We start from the raw sequence: 21454 nt of genomic DNA on the forward strand, positions 1-21454 counted from the left end.
TGTTTCACAAAGGGTTATAAATTTATGCAGCATCAGAAGAAGTGTTGATTAAAAAGCAGGAGAAATCAAGTGTCCAATGCATTTCAGGCTTTTAATTTCACTTCCACTGGTCCTTGGCACATACAAAATCATTTTGTTCTAAGAAATATGCCACTGAAAATCCCTGTTGTAACCACCCACGTCAGAAATAAATCCAAGTATGTATTTGATTCTTCTGCTAAAGCCTCCACCAGAAATATAATCTAACTATCAAATCAAGTCAAGGGATTATAGTATTAGTAAAGTAAATCTCATGGATCCACATGCACCAGCTGATGTACAATAGTGTAACGCAGACAGAGCTATGGTGACTGTGTTTCATTTCTGCAAGATATTTAAGGGAAAGGTTGGTGAACTATTTTTAAATGACTCTCACTTTAGAAAGGCTTTTTCTAATCAGAGTAATTTAAAGAACACAACATTGAGATAAAGCAGTTATGTCATGATGCTGCTGTAAACTTGAACTAAATCCAGAAGTCTAAAAATACATCAGTCCGACAAAATAATTTTAGTTTAATGGATGGGGGAAAAAGACTGTCTAAAGAACATGCTTAAGATCAAGATGCTCTTCTAACTCCTAATATTAACATTAGGTTGCTCTGAGAATTATAATAACTTATGAGATTATATGGTTAAAACATGAGTACCACGAAGAATGAAAATATTCCTTTAAACTCAAAGAACTGTTCAAATTTGAAAATTTCTTGTTTAAAAATCCTTAAAAACACAGTTACTGCTATAGATAACACCTGGTACACACTCTTGGGTTTTCTGTTCGTTTTTTGTTTGTTTGTTTTTCAATAGAGATACTATCTCGGGAGACCATATTAGAGTCTCACACTTGGAAGAAAAATTTTTAAAATTGCTAAATATCGAAAACATATTTGCAGTTGCGAGTTACGTAACTTGTTAATAAAAATCCATAACTCATCTTAGAAGTAAAAAATACCGAACAGTCTGCATTTTTTTTTCAGCAGCAATACAAGATTGCTTTTTATTTTTGTCTTAACGTCATAAATACATGGGTCCAGAGAAAATAGCGTTGCTCACTCCTTTATTATAGAGAGAAAAAACCCACATGTGTGTGCATTAGCATTTACATCTGTTGCAACCACACAGGGAATGAGTATCTGTAGCTTTGTACTGCTGCCCTTCGTAGGATGCACTTTCCACAACCGTAAGTAGCAGTAACTCATTACCACTGGACAACATCCTATTCTTTTCTTCTCTCAGCAACAGCAAAGAAAGCAAACAAGGAGTTAATGTCATCATTAAAACCTAATGGTATATTTTTGTGTACCTGCATACACCTTCAAAATCATATTTGTTTGCATACAAGTGTTTATGTGTGCATGCCTGTGCAAAATCCTAGCCCAAGCTTTCCAGCGAAGTCTTAGGAGAAACCATCCAAATCTTGTGCCTTTATTTATAGATATACCTCTAGAAAAGAACAGATCTTGAATTTCAAAGGCTGTTGTTGCCAATTGTGTTTACACATTGCAGAATATCATGACAAATGTGCAATGTGACAGCAGAATATTTTCCTGACTTATTTATATAAAAGAACTATAGGGAACAATTGACAAAGAAGAAAAGCCTTTTTGAACAGCCTACCATAACAATTATTTTTGTGACTGTTTCAGTACATCTCAGACACTTTTTTTTTTTTTTTAAGGCAGGAATGTATGAATTATCTTCCATGAATAATGACAAGAACAGTAACACTGTAGTTGATATTTCTTTGATTTTGTATGTCAGCCAAGTGCACTTGCCTGTGTTCCTGCTATGTCTCTTAGTCTCCAGGGAAGATATAAGCAGTTTTAACCTGCTGATGTATTTCTGCATTTTGAGTGATCTCCAGCTCTTGATTTCTTTAATTACACATTGCCTGTACTCTCAAACTGCTCCATTAGCAATATGAAGAGTATACCAGATCTTTTTGCATAATGCTCACAGTCTTTTCAAGAACTATTTGAAGTAGGCTTTCAGACCTTTAACATGCTCTATGTGCCCTGCCACAAAAGAAAGGCTAAAATTAAATCTGTGACAATGTACACCTAGAAACAGAATACACAAAAGATGCTTTTGGAATTTTTTTGTTTAGTTGGGCTGGAATTTTTACATTAAGCTAAAGGAAGTAGTTTGCAAAATCATTCAGATTTTTTTATGACAATAGGAGGAAAGGTTAAATGGAAAGGAGGCAATAATTGCAAAGAGCCAAATGTATAATTTTTCAGACCATCTGTGAACAAACAGTTGATTGTCATGCAAAACAAAAATTGGCAGGATGTATACCAGTCAACAAAAAAATCTCTGAACAAAACGTCCATCTCATAAGTAGATTCCAGACCATTTATGATTGGGCCACAAATCAAGCAACTTAATAGCAGCATAAACAAATATTAATTGTGCAAGCAATACTTAGGCTTAGGAAGAAAAAAATAAAAAGGAAAAAAACTAAAACAATACAAAAAAAAAATCCTCCCCAAAACTTCTCACCCCACACACACCATTCAGTGCCCCAAATGTGAGGAAGAATCTAAACAAACCTGCCCTTTTTATGAACCTTTTCATCAAACTCCTACTTGCAGTGTTGACATACTAGGGCTTGTTGCCTGCACACAGTGGTCACAGCTCCATGCCAGCTTCTCTCCTCCTCAGCCTGGAGAGCAGGGGGAGACACCACCTAAGAGCCTCCCAGAGAAGCTCAGCAAAACCACTGGAAAATACATATTCAACACATCTCATCAAGTCAATCGCAGTAGGATTGTGGTGATGAGTTTCTGGGAAGCAGGAATAGGGACCGTATTAGTCTCCTTTCTTAGATGAAGAAGGAATTTTTCCCTCAGTACTGGCTGGTTGCATGATCTATGAAATAGAGAGTTTTCCCTGCAGCTGCTCAGGACTTAATGCAATGGGTCAGAAAACACATGGTTCATAGTGCCATAACTCAGGACATGTCCAGTGCAAATACTTTTTTCCCAAGTATTCCACTCCTCTCACAAACTAGAATATGAGATTAATTCAAGAGAGAGGAACACATAAAAAAGGGGATCTTAAATTTCTCCTCAAGTGAAAAAAAGAATCATCATTTTCCCCTGGCTCCCAACTCCCAAGAGCAGGGATCGCTAAGACAAAACTAGCTTTCATGTTTAAGTCACTGTTTTAATTCAAAGTTTTTGCCCTAAGAAAATTGCAAGGGCAGATTCAACTCAATTTGGACATGAATGTTTAGCCAGTCATCTAAAATCGCTAAACAAAAATTTTGCTAAATTAAAAGGGCTCCTAATTCAGGAACAAAAATAGAAGTCTATTCAAATGCACTACAGAGTAGGTGAATATTCAGAGGAAAGGAGTAACATTCAGGGATACTGAAGCAGAATGCAGATTCCAAACAAATTACCTTTAATCTCTATTTTCATTTTGCTACTGATTTCCTAGTGAAATATCCTCTGGCAGGAGAAAACATACACAAATGTCTCACAAAAGCAGCCTGCTGAACTAGTGTAAAAAATGCAGCCTGGACATAAAACATGTTTGCCTCTCTTGAGACATCACCATCAGCCCCCATTGACCCCCAAATCACAGACAATGAGCCCCCAGCCAGGCCAGTGAGTTGGTCACATTAGTGCTGGTCACCTCTAGGTTTGGGGACAACTTTGGGCAATTCCTGACAACTCTCCAGCCACCAGGAAGGAAAGCGGGTTGGTCTACACCAGCGGTTATTTGTAACACAACCTTCCTTGATGGAGAAGTGTCAGCTGTAGAGTAGGTCAATGAGCACTGCCCATCTGGAGCTTTTTTAATTGAAATGGGGAACTTCAAGGAATCTCAGTGTTCAGGTCTCAATGCTTCTCAAACCTCCCTGCATTTGTATAAATTGGTCTGGGAATCTCATTAAAACGTGTTCCCAAGAGGGAACTAGTGCTCACTTTCACAGTTCCTGGCTAGAGCCATTAGTCAAACAAAAACGACAAGTAAAAAAACTTGCTTGTCTTGTGTAAAGGATCAGGGGAGTATAACAAATCCTACACCAACTCTTTTCTTTCTTGGAACTAAGCATCTCAGATCCCTGATAGAAAGGGGGGACTCAGGAAGGTCTAAATGCATGCAGGGTTGATAGGCATGCCTGAAACAATTATTTCAATGATTCGATGATGTCCTGTATCTCTGACAGGAGGCTTAGATGCCCTCAAATTCAATCTTGAATTTGGGAACGCATGACCTGAAGAAGTACAGTTAAAATTAAGGTCTGCTTTCAAATGCTTAGTAACAGACTTCATGATACTTGCAATCTAGTTGTGTCAATTTACTCCTGGGAAGAGTAGTCCTGCTGGGATAAGCTACAGATTCAAAAGGATTAATTTCTTGATTATTGATTGGGATATTTTTTTCTTTCAGGCCCAGATTCGTAAGGAAAAAGTTCTACAAAGCTTTTCCAGTACAGGGAATGAGATGTTATAACCCAGAAAATTACTGGAAGGCAAAATTACTGTAATTATTACTAATAGCAATGTTTATGGCATCATACTGAATATCAACTAGAAAAAGACACACATTTTCATTTTGATTTAGATATGGATATTTATGTACAAAGCCAGAAAGAAATACAAACTTTTCCAAAGGTTAGTTTGTATTCACCGATGCACTTTGAAGCATTTAGTACCCGGCTATGCACATAATGTATAATCCATGTCAGATACCGCTCAACTTTCACGTAACATTCACCAGAGCAAGTAAATCGCTCTCTGCCTGCCCTCTCACAAGGGAAAAAAACAGAGAGTAATAATTTCCCTTACTAACCTCACCTAATTCTCATCTTTAGCAAATTCCATACCAAATCAGCTGCCACATTATTATTCCTCTGTTCAGACACAGGGAAATACTCCCTGAACAGTACAACTGTTATCCTTGAATGGGGAACTATATATTTGCATCAATCTGTGTGCAAGACAGTGAGAAAATACTGTATCTGATTAAAGCATCATGTATGTTTCTATATGGTTTCCCATTTCAGGGATCAATGGGATCTCACTGGGAGTGTATGCCTTCATTATTTTGCATAGTACCTCTCCAAGTCACATTATTCAGCTTAAGTGCTGAATGCACCCGGCAGCAGTATGTACAGCGACAGTGCCTCCTCTTGCCGCAGTCAGACAAGTAACTACAGACACATGGACACAAAAAAGTGAACGTGGGATCCGATCTCCCTGGTACCATTTGGCACAAGCTATGTCATTCCATTACTCCAATCAGTGCTCATGCCAGAACAAACAAAACAAAAATATTGTGACAACAGGAGCTGGCAAGTAGCTGGACTGACTGCGGAATAGCACCACTGGTCGCAACCTAAAATAAGTTACACAGCTGTCACTAAAGACTTTTCTTAAACTTTCTTATGCTGATTTTGCATTTTAAAATAAGCAGTCATCCTTAATCAATCTGTGCCTGATTTATCAGAATGGAAAGGCCTACACATGATCCACTGTGAAATCTGGATCTCTGTGAAACATGAATTATTACTTTCAGCTAATTTTCATCCATCTAATATTGTGAGAGTAATCACGCAGGGATAAAGTTTGTCAGACTGAGAGCTCACAAGACTCATCTGGCTCAACTTCAGTGCTTGTCCAGCTGTCAAGAGAGATGGCATTCTGCAAACCACAGCTGTAATTTACAAAAGTCCATTTATATTTGTTATTGCTCTTACAGTTATGGTATGTTATGGCAGACAAAGTCCTACAGGACCTCTGAGCAGTATTCATTTCAAGTGCCTCCTGATGTTGACACTTTCATGTAAATCACTGGCTCTTAAAGCTGACACTTTCACATAAGTATTTCCACACTGTTTATCCTCAACTACATTCAGTTGCTCTGAAACGGAGGTTTGGCAGCTTTACACCAGAGGTGGTCAAAGAAAGTACAGAAAGGGCCTACAGTGTTTTATCCTAGGCAGTGCGCAAGAGTATAAAAATAGTGAGGTCAAAATAAATAGACACTTATACTATACAATAATTGCACGCTTTTCTCTGTACATATTTTCCATCACTAATGCATAACTTCTGCATATAATTAATGCACTAACACATAACTGACAATCAGTGGAAAGTAGCATAGAACTAACTTTTTAAACAAAGTTTAAGAAAGGAACTTGATCCCTCCATAGACAGTGATGTGACCGCAGGAGCACCAATCCAGAACTCACAGACTATATTAGATGAGCTGCCAACAGTGGAAACTACTCAGAGTTAGTGCACAGAAGGGTCACCAGGAGATGCTTTTGAATGCACAGGAATATTTAAGTGCTTTGAAGGAAGACCGCTTGCATTTAGCAGCTGCAGCTAGCAGATTAATGGGACAGGTTTTGCGCTTGCTTTGTTGAGAATCGGCTGCAGCTGCAAAGGACTGTCTGTTCACTTCTGCAGACAGATTGTAAGAACTGTGGAAAAGCAGATGATAGCATAAAACGGCCTGGTAAACAGGCTGATCAGTCTTGCTAGACTAAAATCAAGGGAAATTCAAAATAAGATTGCTTCTCTGAGTGGCTGGTGTGGATTTGTGAAAAGAGAAGCTGTTTTTATTTTCTGTGTATAAGAATGGATTTGCAGGTTGGTTGTTTGGGAGAGCTTTTGAAAAGTTCTTTGATAGTGTACAAGCTGCAAAATGCGGCAGGTTCAGGAAAAATTCTTCTTCCTGAACAATACTCAGGTAAATAAGTCAAAGGTAATTTAGCACCAGAGATATGTGAAGGAAATTAACTGAAAGTGGTAGTATATAAGTGATTCATTTTTGTGTAGATGCTTCAAAGCTTCAGGTAGTTAATTGCTCCTTTAAATCACTAAAGTCAGAGAGAATAAAACCATCCTTCCTCCTTGCTAGCATGGGGCAGAGTTTCCTATGTGCAAATCATGTTTGTCAGAAATACTCCCCCAAAGACCTTTTTTACCCCCTACGTCTTTCTCACTCTCCCCTCTCCCTTTCATATGTGTTTTAAAAAACAAACGCTTATGCTAAAGAAGCCAGGCTCTCCTGCCAACCACAAGCCTCCATCCCACTCCCATCCTCTCCCATAATAAGGCTCCTTGTTCTTGCGAAAAGCGGTACATTCTCTGCCGCGTGGATGGGCACGCTGTGGGAGGAAGGCAGCTCTGAAGCACGCTGCACGCTGGAAATACTGACGTACCCCGTTCAGAACTGGATGACAGGGCTGCTGAAATAAAGCTGCTATGTTCATGCGGGAACAACCCGCTTGTTTGGGTTTAAGTATTTGCCTCTTGTCTAACACTTCTGTTCCATGTTGGGAGGTTTTTGGTCTCTGGTTTGAGTTGGGGAAGAAATAAGCTTCTTGAAGCTCTTTCAGAATATCTGCTAAGAATATAAAAATATAAAGAGTATACGAGTTTAGATCCTGAATTTAAGTTTTTGTCAAAACAGCCTCCTTGAAGCCTATGTGAAATAGAATTGTTTCAAAACACAATTATCAATTTAACATTAACTATTTTTTTTCAAGTTATGCTAAGACATGCTTAGCAGAGAAGAAATGTATATGTTTGCTAAGCTTATGTAAGTACTTCTAACTTTATTCATTACTTAGAAAAACAACAGCATTATTTTGCTAATTTAGCTTCATCCATACAACTATTCAGAGAATTTAAGTTTGAATCTCTTCTAATCACAGAAAGCATCTTCATAGTTTATGAGTATTAACAAGTAGAGGACCTGCATGCAGAGCAAGAACACCAAAAGATATTTTTCATTAAAAATCGGTGCATGATATGTTAATGATCCTGAGATAGTGCTCTGATTCTGTGCACAACAGACATAAATAAGAAGTTAAGGAGAGAAAAAAAAAAAGTAATAACATGTTTGAAATAATTGTACAAAGATAAACCAGGGACATTTTCGAGTTCTACAATCCACAGATGAAGTAAATCATAGAAATGGTTTTTATCTAGTTCTAGGATTTGTGTGGGTGCTCTACAGATAATACTGCTGTTACGGTTTCTGTAACAACTGTAGGATGTTTGCAGCAAAATTACAGACGATTGGTGAGTATATTGGCAGAAGGTTCCTCTCCCACATCACTCCTTTCTTTGACACCAGCTATGTGACAAAGGATCTCAGAGAAGAGAAGGAAGTCACTCCTGAAGAGATGGAGCTCACTGCAGCTCCCTGCAGTTCCACTTAATGACTACCTAACTCTCATTGCAAAGCCAAGAGCTTACAGGACATTCATTAGGATGGGATCATCAACATGCTGTAGGAACTTTTCCACACATAAAAGAGTAAGGCAGACATTGAAAGAGAGCTGCTAGATAACCTCTGTGTTGCTTATGGAAGCTGTCACTGATTCAAGCAGAAATCAAGAGTTAATTTTCTAGAGGTATGTGAATGGGGGGAAAGAAACTGGCTCAAGTAACTGATGCCTCTGAGAAGGCATCATATGTTTGTGATTGCTTAGGGCTTATCTACCACTCTGAGAAGCACATAGGTGAATAGAAGTGCCAGGAGCAATGACAAGTAGTCATGAGAACAGGAAAATGATAATTCAGAATAAGTAAAGAATACTTGTCCATAAACCAACAATTTGAGTTTGCACTAGTATACATCCAGTCATGAGAACTGGATGACTACTCTTCGTTCTCTCCCCTTGCTGAAGAACAAGCTTCATTGCAATGAAAGAAAGCTGTAAGGCTGCAGAATAAAAATGGTTTTGACCTGTCAATTTCTATGACAGAATGCACTAATATTATTACCCTATTTCAGTAAGTTGAGAAAGGAATGAAGGTGTGCAGCAACTTATCAATGGTGACAGAGAACAACTGCAGCAACCCATGAACCATCCAGCCATCCTTCACATCCCTCAAAGGACAAAAGACATGTAAAAGACACAACATTCTCTATTAATCCCTATTGTGCATCTCATTCAGGCAGGCACCATGCTGTGTGTCTGGGGTGCCTTATTTAACTTTCTTTACTTTCACTTCATATTTCCATTTACTTCTATCATGCTGTTAAAATAAACAAGTTTTATGCAAATTTTGTAGAAGAGAATAGACAAAAACAAGTTTAACATATTTAGAGATTAATATCTAGCTAGACAGATCAACTAGACAATAGGACGAGTAATACAGCTTGGCATCATAAAAGCAGCTACCTGTAAAATAACTGAAATTAATAGCAACAAAACCAGTGAGTTAAAAAGAACTGCTGAAGAGCACAAGGACCTCAACTCTCCTGGTTCAAATAAAGATTCCATATATCCTGCAGGAGCTCTGCACGCCGCAGAGCAATACCATGGTGCGGAGCATCTCCTTTTTGGCAGCTCATAAGCTAGTGCAGGATATGGTGTGGTGGGGCTACCGATGCATGAGCTCTTCTTAGGGCCCTGCTAGCCCTACAGGTGCACCTCATGTTCATTCAGAAAACAAATGAACCCAACAGATGAGAAAAACTGTCAAGGTCCCTGACGCACAGCACCGATCCCCACAGAGCAGGGATGGAGCAGACCAAAAATGCTGCCAACATGCACTGTCCTGAGGCTGCATTCGAAGGGGAAAGCACAACAACATCTAAACCAGACCAAAATACCGAAAAGTCTTTCAATTTTGGCTTCCCATGAAGTCACCTGCGCTCAGGAAATCTGCAGGCAAGACCAACATATGCAGCGTTCCCCCCATTGCTTATAATAAGCAAAGCCATCACACGCCCTGGGAGAGCTTGTCAGAGCTTTTCTTACTTATCAGCAAGTAACTTATCATTGCATGGTGACAGCCATTATAAAATCTTATGGCCAACATTCTCCACAGGAGATGATTAAGTATTCTTCATTTCTGGTTCTGTAGAGTGACTATAGAGCTTTCCAATGAGGTGGCTGACCTGCCTCCATGCATCCCTGAACACTCAGAATGGGAACACAAAAAGTTAAGAGGAGCTAAGAGATCATACCCTAGGAAAACAAAACAAAACAAAACAGCCATAAGGCTTCAGGGAATAGCGAGAACAGAAGACACACAGATGACTCTTACCTCCTAATACTCTCCCACAACCTCCAACTGATTTAAACTCCTGAACCATTTCTAGTTTGCTGGTGTGGTAACTACTAATGACTTGCAGGTAGCTAGGTTAAGTACTACTCACTTGCAGGTATCTGTCCACTTTTGAAGCTGCTTGAGTTTCTTCCCTTCACAATGTCCCTCAGCAGAATCTCACTGGCCTTCTATTTGTTCCACAAACAACCACAAACTTGTTTTGAACCTTGGCCTCATGAAATTCATCTGATGCTTCCTAGCTCCTGCATCAGAAAAAGCAACAAATGCCTACTACTTCTCCCTATGACATCCATGATATTGCAGAACTTTCTCATCAACCCTTCAGGTCATTTCTTCTCTAAACTTCAAATGCACAGAAGCCATTTCATCATATTTCCACTTGTCTTCAACTGCAAAGTCTCAACCTCCTCTAGTTCTTATCCCCTGTACACAGTCTACAATACATGTGCAAATTCTGGATTTATACTGTGGAAGCACAATGGTCTTCTCTGCTTTGTTGTCTGTTCCTTTCCTAATAACTCCTGATGTTTCTTCACCTTTTTGGCTCCTGCTAAGCACGAGGATCATTTAATGGAACTATCTATTGTAAGCCTCAGACCTTACAAAATTATGGTAACATATACATGAGGAAGAAATAAAATTTGAACTGCGTGACTCTGAAATTTTAATACCATCTCCATCATGATTAATTGCATCAAGTTACGAAACAGGTGATTCACCTGTTTAAGCTTCAATTTTCATATTGATTGCAGATGGACAGCCTTGCTCCAGCTCTCCTGAGACTCCCCATCACACACGTGTTAGATTTGCTGCAGAACCTTCTTACTATTTCTCTACATAACCCAGGAGAATGACCTTTTATGCAGAATTAGCTTAAACGGCAACAGAAAAAAGTACTTGAGAATACTAGGGATGTTGTTTTTTTCCCTTTTTCAGCATCCTCACGCTTTGGTGTTCTTTCAATTGATTGCATACTTGTAGATTTTATTTTCTCTCATACTTCAACACTAAAAATACTGAAAAGCTGTGCTTTCAGCAATATATAAGCAGTAATTTTTAACTGAGTTTGTCCTAATGAGAAAAGCAGTATTCTTTTTATTCTTACTGATTTTTTGAACAATTTGTAAATGTACTGGAATTAATTGATAGCGCAAAATGTGCTGCTGATTCATTGGCAATGTCTGATTCCAACGGCAGAGGATATTAATAATTTCAGAAAAGATTCACTAAATATGTGTTTGTGACAGGTTCATAAAGCTCCTAACACTGAACATTACTCTCTGTGATCATCCAAAGATCACCGAAGTACTCAAGAGTAACAGGAGCTCTGATCCACCTTTATCCAGAAATCATTTTCTCATGAAGCCTGCTCACTCATCAAGCGAATGATCACAACTTTAGACACACTCAACACAAAGTTCACTGAAATCAGTGGTGACCATTTACTGACTTGCACAGAATTTCATGAGTGATTTTAAGACTAGGGTCTTCAAAGCAGTTTCTTGATATTCCAGCGGTTATGATGGAAAAGAAGCAGGTGTTAATTCACAGTTGAACTACGCTTTGTCATAAATAATCAAAATTAATGTGGAGTTTGAGTGTGTCAATGAAAGGTGAAAGTGATTTTGCGAACTTTAAAAAAGTTGCTTATTTGTAACATGATCCAGCACAGGACTCTGTGTAAGGTATCAATATGTGAAAGGATGCAGAGCGAGACAGCAAGTGAATTCAAAGTAAATCAATGCTTTAAGTTGCACTAGATACCTCCAGTTAGTAGACAACATAGCTGTTTTCCAAGGAACATACAGTACACTCTTGCAATAATGTAGTTAAGTAAACTGCTCTTATGCGTACCAACTTCGGACATAAAAAGGCCCATTTTCAATATAAAATCTTAAATTGCAAATGAATACAAAAAAATAAAAACACGGAACATACAACCTAGATGTTCAGCAGATTTCACATATGTAAAATGTTAATATTTCAGTAGTAGGCTGGACTAGAAATATTAAAGATGGAATACAGGAATTCAACTAATAGATGATTAACTGAAAATGTGGAGTGGTAAACATAATTCTGATTTATGTCAGCAGGAAAAGATATCATTGGTTTATAACACAATAGTTCAAAATCTCTCGGAATAGTTTGGCAATCTCTTTAGAGTCTGCAAAACAAAGGCACAAAGCTCACATGAGTTTCTTGAAGGTATGTGGTACACTATGCAGTCCTTGTTTATTAGCTTTCCTATTTTGTTCTAAAAGATATTTTTGAATACGCTGTCATAATTTTGTTTTTTCAAGTAGACATGGTGATGGTTGCTGGCAGTTCCCCAGCACAGGGTGATATGTAAACACCCTAAAAGACAATTTTACTCTTTGGTGACATAAATTGCTTCATTAGCCAAAATTTCCGAACTGCCACAGCAGGAAATGCAACAGGGTGGGTGTACCTGAACAGTCTGTCTCAAGCTGTTTTAGTCATTTTTATGGGTCAATTTCAATTAAATGAGTTACATTAGAAATATTTCCATAATGGCCACATAACTGGAAGCCAAGGCTCCAATTATCTGTGAATGTTGCACTGCAACGTCCACAAAAAGGGCAGGATTCCAGACTCAAAACACCAGCAGATTAAAGTAACAGATCAGTGGCTATTTAGGATTCAGATAAGCAAGTTCTTGTGAAATATTTGCCTCTTCAGACCTAGGTTTCCTTTTGCTATGTCTCTTTTTTTGCAGCACATTTCTCTCACCTGGTGGACTCCCGTGCCCTGCTGCAGCTGTAGCAATAGCAAAAGCAGAAGCAGGAGAAACCGAACAGTGGCTGTTGTCAGCAGTTTGTACTGTAAAGGGAACAGAGAGAGAAAAGTTAACAGCTTCTACGTACTTCTCATATTTTTCCAAGTCAAGCAACAATAATACTTAAAATCTTCGTAAATGTTTATACTTCATGAACATTTTATGTTTTCATTGCCAGAGGACTTTATTGTAAAGGCAATTTATAGTAAAGGAAATAAAAATATCATAATTATACCTGTGATTTAAGTTTTATTTCCAGGTTGGTGTCATTAATGTTGCTACAGAAAAACATATCTAAGACATTGCAAAGGTGAGGAACAGGCAGTAACCAAACAGAAAATGGAAAAAAAAAAAAACAACAAAACAACAAACAAAACCAATAGTGTAGAAAATTAACCTAAACAAAAAATTGTGCAGGAAGACTAAGCATATTAACCAGCTTCTGATCACTAGATTCATGTATTTTCCCAGGTCACTCCCTAGGATGAGTACCATTTTGCATTATTTATCAAACTTTCTCTATATAGAGTCCTGTGAACATTGCTTCTGACTAGTACTCAGATAACATGGCACTGTTCCTCGCCGTTTGCAACCCTCAAATCTTGCCATCTCACCACAAACATGCTCAATAACAGAAGATTACTATTGGTTTAAAAATAAAGTGCCTCAGAAACTTCTTAACATTTGAGAAGACTCTGCTCTGTTTTTGTTGTTTTAATGTCAGGCATGAAATAATTGCCTAGAAATCTGGCTTGAATGAGACGGCAGCGTTTTAAACGTTCACGGATGTAGCTCACTGCTCTGTTAATGATTTCAAAGAGCCATGTGAGAGCTATTTGAGGAGCTCCAGCTCTCACTTTTCCTCTTCAGTTAAGCAGTTTATTCGAATTTTGGAACGAATAATGTGACACCATCTGTAAATGTTCAGTGCTATACAGAGAAACAGACACAGTCACTCCCCATTGACAATAATGGTTGTATATTTCATTTTCGTGCAGTGCCCGAAATATGTCCTCTTAGTAGCTGCAAAAAATCTGCCAGGTCTTGGGAGTTTTGTGAGAATAGGACTGACTCAATATTAATCCTGAACTTGGGCACATTCTGCTCGAGCTATTTAAGAACATTTCATCATACTGAAGTCCCTTATTATACTATACAAATTAACTAGTGTAATTCACATACTGTTTTTTTAATACGTGAGTAATAAGAAAAATACAAGCAAAACACATTCAAACATTATTCTTTTCTAATATCCTGCAAAGATTAAAGCTACAGTATTTAAACTCTTTAAAGTGACTGACAGAGGCAGGAACCATCAGGTTCTTACCTCCTGGTTGACGATAGCGGAGATGACGTGGTGTTGAAGGGGATCTACACGGGGAAAGCTCTGTAGTGTCCACGGCTGAGCTGCTTTCAGGAATTGTCCGGTCCACTGATACAGATTCTAGAACTGCTGCTTTAAAAGAGAATAAATGTTAATACTGGGATGACCATTAATAATTTACAACTCTCTAACGTATATCATTACATTATGTTATATTACAGTATATTGTTACGTTATACTATATTATACTACTAATATATACTATACTATATATAATTAATTATAGTACATTAATTTATTATTAAATTATAAGTGTTCTTCAAAAATATCCAGAGGCCATAGGAAACTACAGCACGGAGCTTTAATATTTGCTTTTTTAAAGCACAGAGTGCAGTCAGATTAGTTTGCCTTAGGTATGGAGTACCTCTGCAGAGATTATAGAATATGCAGGTGATTCAAGACTCTTAGTTTACAAACACCAAAAGACAGAACATTTACTAGTGATCAACTTTGAGCAATATGAACTGTACTGCATTGATTAAAAAGAATATATATGTCAAAGAGGGATTCACTGAAAGGTCATGTTTAAAAAGTGTCCCATTAATCATTAGCACTTAATACCAATGTTTCAATACAAACCTAATACCACGAAATGCAATCTAACACAGGGTTGGTTATGTTTAATCTGTGGTTTATAGTTTTTTTAAACAGTACTGCTTCTTGAACTTGCCATTAAATTTTTGAAATGAGAAGACTCAGCAATAATTATCCTTTGGACGGAGTTAAAGGACTAGGAAACTTTCGTACCAATGACATAGCTAGACAAAAGCTCATAAATAACAAACTTGGTGAAAACCAGCAAGTTGACTGTTTTAAAAATAGCTTGGGTTAAGACTGCATTTTAACTCAGCAGAATATGCAGTGAAATGCACATGCTGTAACGATACTTGGACCTCACAGTATTTAGATGAGCTAGGGAGAGGAATCCTTGTTGGATAACTATGTGTAATCAAAAACTGCCCAATAAAATGGCCAAAGAGCACTGGAGAGTAGATTACTCCATGGAGGAGTTCTACTAGAAGAATAAAAAAAAAAAGAATGGCAGAAATTTTAAGCCCACAAAATATATCCTACATTTCATATGAATGACAACTGCGTCTGAAGCCTAAGTATTGTATATATAAATATATGTATAAACAAAAGCTTTGGAAAACAAAAACTTCAAAAGCAAATAACGACTTTAGAAGTGGATGAAGAAGGTAGAAATTCCAGGACGTAAATGGACAACATTCAAGAAGAGCAACAACCACCATAATAATATGTGCTGGGAAACAGAATTTGTACGGTTACACTTGATTTAGAGCAAGCCATAGTATTTTTACCGGGAATCTGGCAGTACTAGAGCAACAGTATTAGCTACAATGGAGTCATGGCTCCTGATTAAGTAGAACTAGCCTCCTTATCCAGTAATCGTCAGAAACAATGAAATACATTACATATGTTAGGAAACATGCAGTTTATAATTTTTTTTAGTTTTTCTACTACCATTTCCATTCTCCTTGTGAGATTTCTTTTTAAAGTTACTCCTCTTCCTCAACATGCTCTATGCAGGTGGGTGACAAAGGGACTTTCCCCTGCAGAACAGACCCATCTAGTTGCAAATTCCTCCAAACTGAGTGCAAACTGTTCAGCAGGAAATCCCCAAAGGGACTGGAGACGCTGCACAGACAGCAATTTAGCATGTATATGAGGTTCTTGCCATTTCCTAATGCTCTTCATGCTGCCCAGATGACACGTCCAGCTTTGACAGACTGGAATGCAAAATCTGAGTATCTCTGCAACAATGCCCAGTGCTAACACTGGGCCAGAGTAACCTATTCTTTACTAGTTTACTTTCCAGGGGAGAGCAGAAAACATTACACCTAACACCGCAGTTACCTGTGTACACTTCATTTTAATGCCTGGCCTGTATTTTGGGACATGCTGTCCCATCACATTGATTAGAATCTGGTTACAGTAGTTCACAAGAAGAATTTTTCCAATTCTACATGCTAAAGATTGTATTTTACATATATGTAGTCTGTTATGCTATTCATTTAAAACATCCAGCATACAGAAATACAATTATTAACTGTAACAGCCAAACAGCATTTTATGAAAGCATAAAGCAAGGGCAAGCATAGACTCCTGTAATGCTAAGTTGGAAAGCTTGCCTGTTAAGAATTTTTTTTAAACAGTAGACTACATTCTGTGAAAACAATCCCTGTGCATAATATAATGTCAGATTTTTTTACCTAGACACTTAGTTCACCAGTAAGGAGTAGAAATAACACCTCAATCATATTTTTCTTAGTTAATGTTTTGTAATATTTTAATTCTTTTCTCTTGGTTTTTATCAGTTTTCAATGTTACAGTACTTTCAATTAAAATTGAGCTACATTTTGCTCAGATTTGCAGTTCAAATTCTTCAGACTGCAAATCAGGCAATGTAAGACCATTTCTAAATGTGAATTTTATGAATAAAATAGCATTTTTAAATTTACTCAACAACAACAAAAAAATTACTACATACTTCTATTGTAATTCATCCTGTAAGATTAGAGCTACTTTATTTGCCATCCAAATACAATTATCCCATTCTAAAATCCCTAACATTCTGTGATTCTGTGAAATGCCCACAGTGAGGTTTATATCAACTGACTTTAGCCTTCTGAAAGTAGTACCTATTCCAAGGTGCCTTGCACAATCCATAGAGGAAAACAGGCTTTTGCACAGGAGTAATGAATCTCATTTAGACATCTACCTTCTGGATGGATAACGACCAGGTATTATAAATCTCACCAAAGTACCAAGTGCATCACATGAATTATAGCGATGAAATCTCTCTGGAAAACCAGCCCTGTTATGTAACATGTTAAAGCTGATATGTCTTTACATCCCTACTTCTTTTTAACGTAATATTTTACTTCGTGTTGCAATGGTACAACTCCAAAATCTTTCACTCAGGAAACAAGACTGTCATCAAATATTTCCTTCTGCTGTTCTGCTTAACACTCTGCTGAAGTGAAAACTGACAAGGTCATTCTGCCATACCTACAAAGAAGCAAGAAAGCGGTGGAAACAGACAATACATCACAGCCTGCACTAGGGAAGAAATATCACAGAATCACAGATTCACAGAATGTCAGGGATCATCCAGTCCAATCCCCCTGCTGGAGCAGGAACACCCAGATGAGGTTACACAGGAAGGTGTCCAGACGAGTTTGAATGTCTGCAGAGAAGGAGACTCCACAACCTCCCTGGGCAGCAGGGACCTCTTGTGTTCCAGTTTGAACCTATTACCCCTTGTCCTATCACTGGTTGTCACCGAGAAGAGCCTGGCTCCATCCTCCTGACACTCACCCTTCATATATTTGTAAACATTAATAAGGTCACCCCTCAGTCTCCTCTTCTCCAAGCTAAAGAGCCCCAGCTCCCTCAGCCTTTCCTCACATGGGAGATGCTCCACTCCCTTCAGCATCTTTGTTGCTCTGCACTGGACTCTCTCCAGCAGTTCCCTGTCCTGCTGGAACTGAGGGGCCACAACTGGACACAATATTCCAGGTGTGGTCTCACCAGGGCAGAGTAGAGGCGCACGAGAACCTCTCTGACCTACTGACCACCCCCCTTCCAATACACCCCAGGATGCCATTGGCCTTCCTGGCCACAAGGGCACAGTGCTGGCTCATGGCCATCCTGCTGTCCACCAGGACCCCCAGGTCCTTTTCCCCTACACTGCTCTCTAATAGGTCATTCCCCAACCTATACTGGAACCTGGGGTTGTTCCTGCCCAGATTCAAGACTCTACAATTGCCCTTGTTATATTCCATTAAATTTTTCCCTGCCCAGCTCTCCAGCCTGTCCAGGTCTCTGGATGGCAGCACAGCCTTCTGGCGGGTCAGCCACTCCTCCCAGGTAGGTGCCATCAGCAAACTTGCTGACAGTGCACTCTATTCCCTCAACATCAGAGCATTTGGTTTCACAACACAGCTTATGGTGATCGGGAAGAAAAAGAAAAAAGACATGAGAAATAACTTCTCAGCAGTAATCTGGTAAAAGTCAAGCCTACCATATGGCTGGATGGGGCTCTGAGCTACCTGATCTGGGTGAAGATGTCCCTGCTCGTTGCAGGGGGGTTGCACTAGATGAGCTTTGATGGTCCCTTCCACCCCAAACTATTCTATGATTTATCAAAGTGACATTCAGTATTTTGTTGGTATATAATACCTCGTCGAATGCTTCTCCTCAGCTTGTTACAGAGGTCAACGCGAGGGTTCTCTAAGCTGTCCTCTATGGAGCCAGGGCTTTGCTCCGGAGAGGAGGGCCCTTTGCTAAGGTCCAGCGGTACTTTGCTACCCGTTGGTGGCGGGGAGGTGGCCGGGCTGTATGTCGAGGTAGGACTGCTTGCCACAGATGAAGTAGAGAGGTCAAGGGCACCAATCCTTGAATTCAGTGGTGAGGTCAACGACAGTTTTCGGGTTCTGACAGGTGAGGAAGTTCTGGACAGTGACAATGGAGGAGGTGAAGAAAACTTGCGACAGAGATGTGGTGACTTCCCATCAGCTAGGTACTCGCCTCTGTTGTTTTGACTGGTAGCAAAGAATAACTCCAAAGACCTGAGAGTAAGAAACAAAACAAAAGCAACATTTAATAACAAATGCTGAAAAGATGTAAGTGAAAACACACACAAATTTTGTGCAAATCTGCAGGTCACGGCGAAATCTGTACGATACAATTCTCAAAGCCTGGGCAGAAAATTGAGACACACTTACCTAAAAACCTACGTCCTAATTACAAAGGAAGAACTCCTTGATTATATCATTTATGTAACAGGAAATAATTGTAAAAATACCTAACAACTAATTCTACAAGAAACCTATGATAGAAGGGAAAAGCCCCAGAGCTCACCTGACAGGAATGGAAGTGAATGGCCGTCTGTATATGTCTGAAAGCTTTTCTAGTACAACAGCTGCAGTGGTAAATATGCGGTAAGTATGCAGGAAGGTGTTCAGGAAGTCAATACTCAGAAACCGCAAGTCTGTTAGCCGCTCCAAAAGGCGCTCGACGCTTGCATAACGGATTTGGGGTACTTTGCAGGAATTCAGTGTTTTGCTGAAGCAGATATCAATGTCATCTCTATGAAGACGAGCATCAGATCTACACAAAAAATAAATTTAGAGCATTTTACCAAAGAAGACGAGCGATTATGGTACAGTAGTGGTATCACTTTGGCTGGTCCTGTCAACAAAGAAGCAGCAAATATATATGGATTCTTGTATTTCATCAACACAAGAAAACTCTAAATCTGTGGTGATACCTGTCTCCATTCAGTTACATTTTATGCCAGAACTAAGAGAATTTAAATCTTATTTTTGGAAATAATTAATTTACATTTCAAAGTCTAAGACACCATTAACGATGCTTAAATTTCTGAAATGGAACAGGAGGCAGATTTATGCACTTTTGTCTCTCTCAGGTCATTGTAGCCTGTAGTCCCATATCACTAGAAGCTCACTACAGAATAGTAATGGACTGACTGCAATTTTTTTTCTGTTGGGGTGTAGCTTTATGTAAAAAAACTAGTGAACCCTAGCAAAAACCAGCAAAATTAACCCCTTAGATAAGCGTAAGGCTCACCTGTAAGGTAACACCTGCCCTCAGGCTCCAAGAACTACTTATTTTTAAAAAAAGGAAATGGAACAGCATGAAGCATCTCAAATATCAACACAGAAATCACGGAGAGTCTTTGTTTCAGTGAAAAAAAAACGGACTACTTGTTTGAACGTTGAAACAAAAATCAATCATTTACATAACCATACTCATTATGCCTTTTTTCCCCAAAAAATTCTGTTTTGCTTGATTTTATCTAGTTGAAGGCTGAGTTTGTAAAAAAAAATGTGATGGATACTAAGTAAAGCATCTTTCAATACTGCCTAATCTTTTAATTAAAAATTATTGGATTTTCTTGGAATACAGTGTGAAGGTATTCCACACAATTCCACACTACGTTACATGAATGAAACAACAAAAAATCTTTCTTAAGCTGGGTCCTCAGCAAAGTGGCATTTTAAAAATTTTCATCCAAAGACGTGTGACTCTAAAAGTCAATGTGTGCTAAAAATCAGAAGAGTAAAACCTCAGAAAGAGAACACCAAATCTGTGTCTGTTGTTAAGCTCCTGTATGTTTGTTAGAATTAAGATTTGTCTTGATATTGGGATCAAGGCCTTGCGGTACTTTTCAAATTGAACACAGTTTAGCGTATTTTTAACATTCAGCAGGTAACAGAACTCTTTGCACACTGGAGAGTTCCTGGAATGAAACCAAAGACAATAAAATGCTTTCTTTCCAGGGACCGAAGGTATCTGCCCTAACAAGGTATTCACAGACGTTATCTCTTTTTTTAATTTCTAAACATACACAGAGAGAGTAGAGGCAACAACTGCAAAAGAGGTGTTGGCGAAACCTTCACGTACAGAGCACCTCCAAGAGAGAGAAATGGTCTAGTGACAGGTAACAGTATGAAAGCAAATATTTTATTTCTACCCCATGTTCTATTCCTTAATATTTATATTGGATAACAGTAGGTAAAACTCATGTAAATACAGATCTGTAGAGGACCCAAGAGGTAAAACTATGTTAGAAATTCAGAATCATATACTGAAAATTGCTGTCTACAAATAAAAATTACATATTAAAATAAATGACACAATGAATCCAAGGGTGAAGCAGGTTTATAAATAATGAAGTTACTTTGATGCGATCAATTAAAATTCTGAGAATTTTTTTTTTCTCAGAAATAAGGGAAATAAAGAGAATAAGAAATTTGGCTAATACAACAAAATACCTTGGAAAATGATATTTGTCTGCAGTCACCTAAATTTTGAAGATATTTAAAAACATATTCAATAAAATCATGAGTTGTATGACAGAGAAAAATTAAGACAGAATACAATTATTCATCTCAAGCATAACTGAAGGCAACTTCATAAACAACAGAAAAATCTGAGCTGTGATCTTATACATTCCAATACTATGAACTGAGAGTTTACTATTTTGAACCATCTCTACCATTTCAGGAAGGAGATTTGAAAAGATATATTTTGGGATGTAGAATTAATTCAGTTCAGCAAAAATGGGGAAAAATATATCAAATTATTGTACTTTCCAAATACACATTTTAGGGTTTTTAAATTTTTGTTATT

At 38.2% G+C, this 21454-nt stretch overlaps 1 protein-coding gene across 3 annotated transcripts in view; it reads right to left on the bottom strand.

Annotated features, from left to right (window-relative positions):
- The window catches only part of RASGRF2 (Ras protein specific guanine nucleotide releasing factor 2), a 125934-nt gene that overhangs the window by 35586 nt on the left and 68894 nt on the right, over nt 1-21454 (bottom strand). For 2 of the 3 annotated variants that reach the window (XM_082075209.1, XM_082075211.1), the window contains 4 exons: nt 19160-19408; nt 18479-18867; nt 14216-14344; nt 12843-12932 (listed from right to left, as the gene is read on the bottom strand). In XM_082075209.1, the coding sequence (XP_081931335.1) occupies nt 12843-12932; nt 14216-14344; nt 18479-18867; nt 19160-19408 (857 nt within the window). The remainder of the gene's footprint in view (nt 1-12842; nt 12933-14215; nt 14345-18478; nt 18868-19159; nt 19409-21454) is intronic. The other variant, XM_082075210.1, reaches the window with a different exon arrangement.

Source organism: Streptopelia decaocto (assembly GCF_964273445.1).
Source record: "Streptopelia decaocto genome assembly, chromosome: Z".
NCBI lineage: Eukaryota > Metazoa > Chordata > Aves > Columbiformes > Columbidae > Streptopelia > Streptopelia decaocto.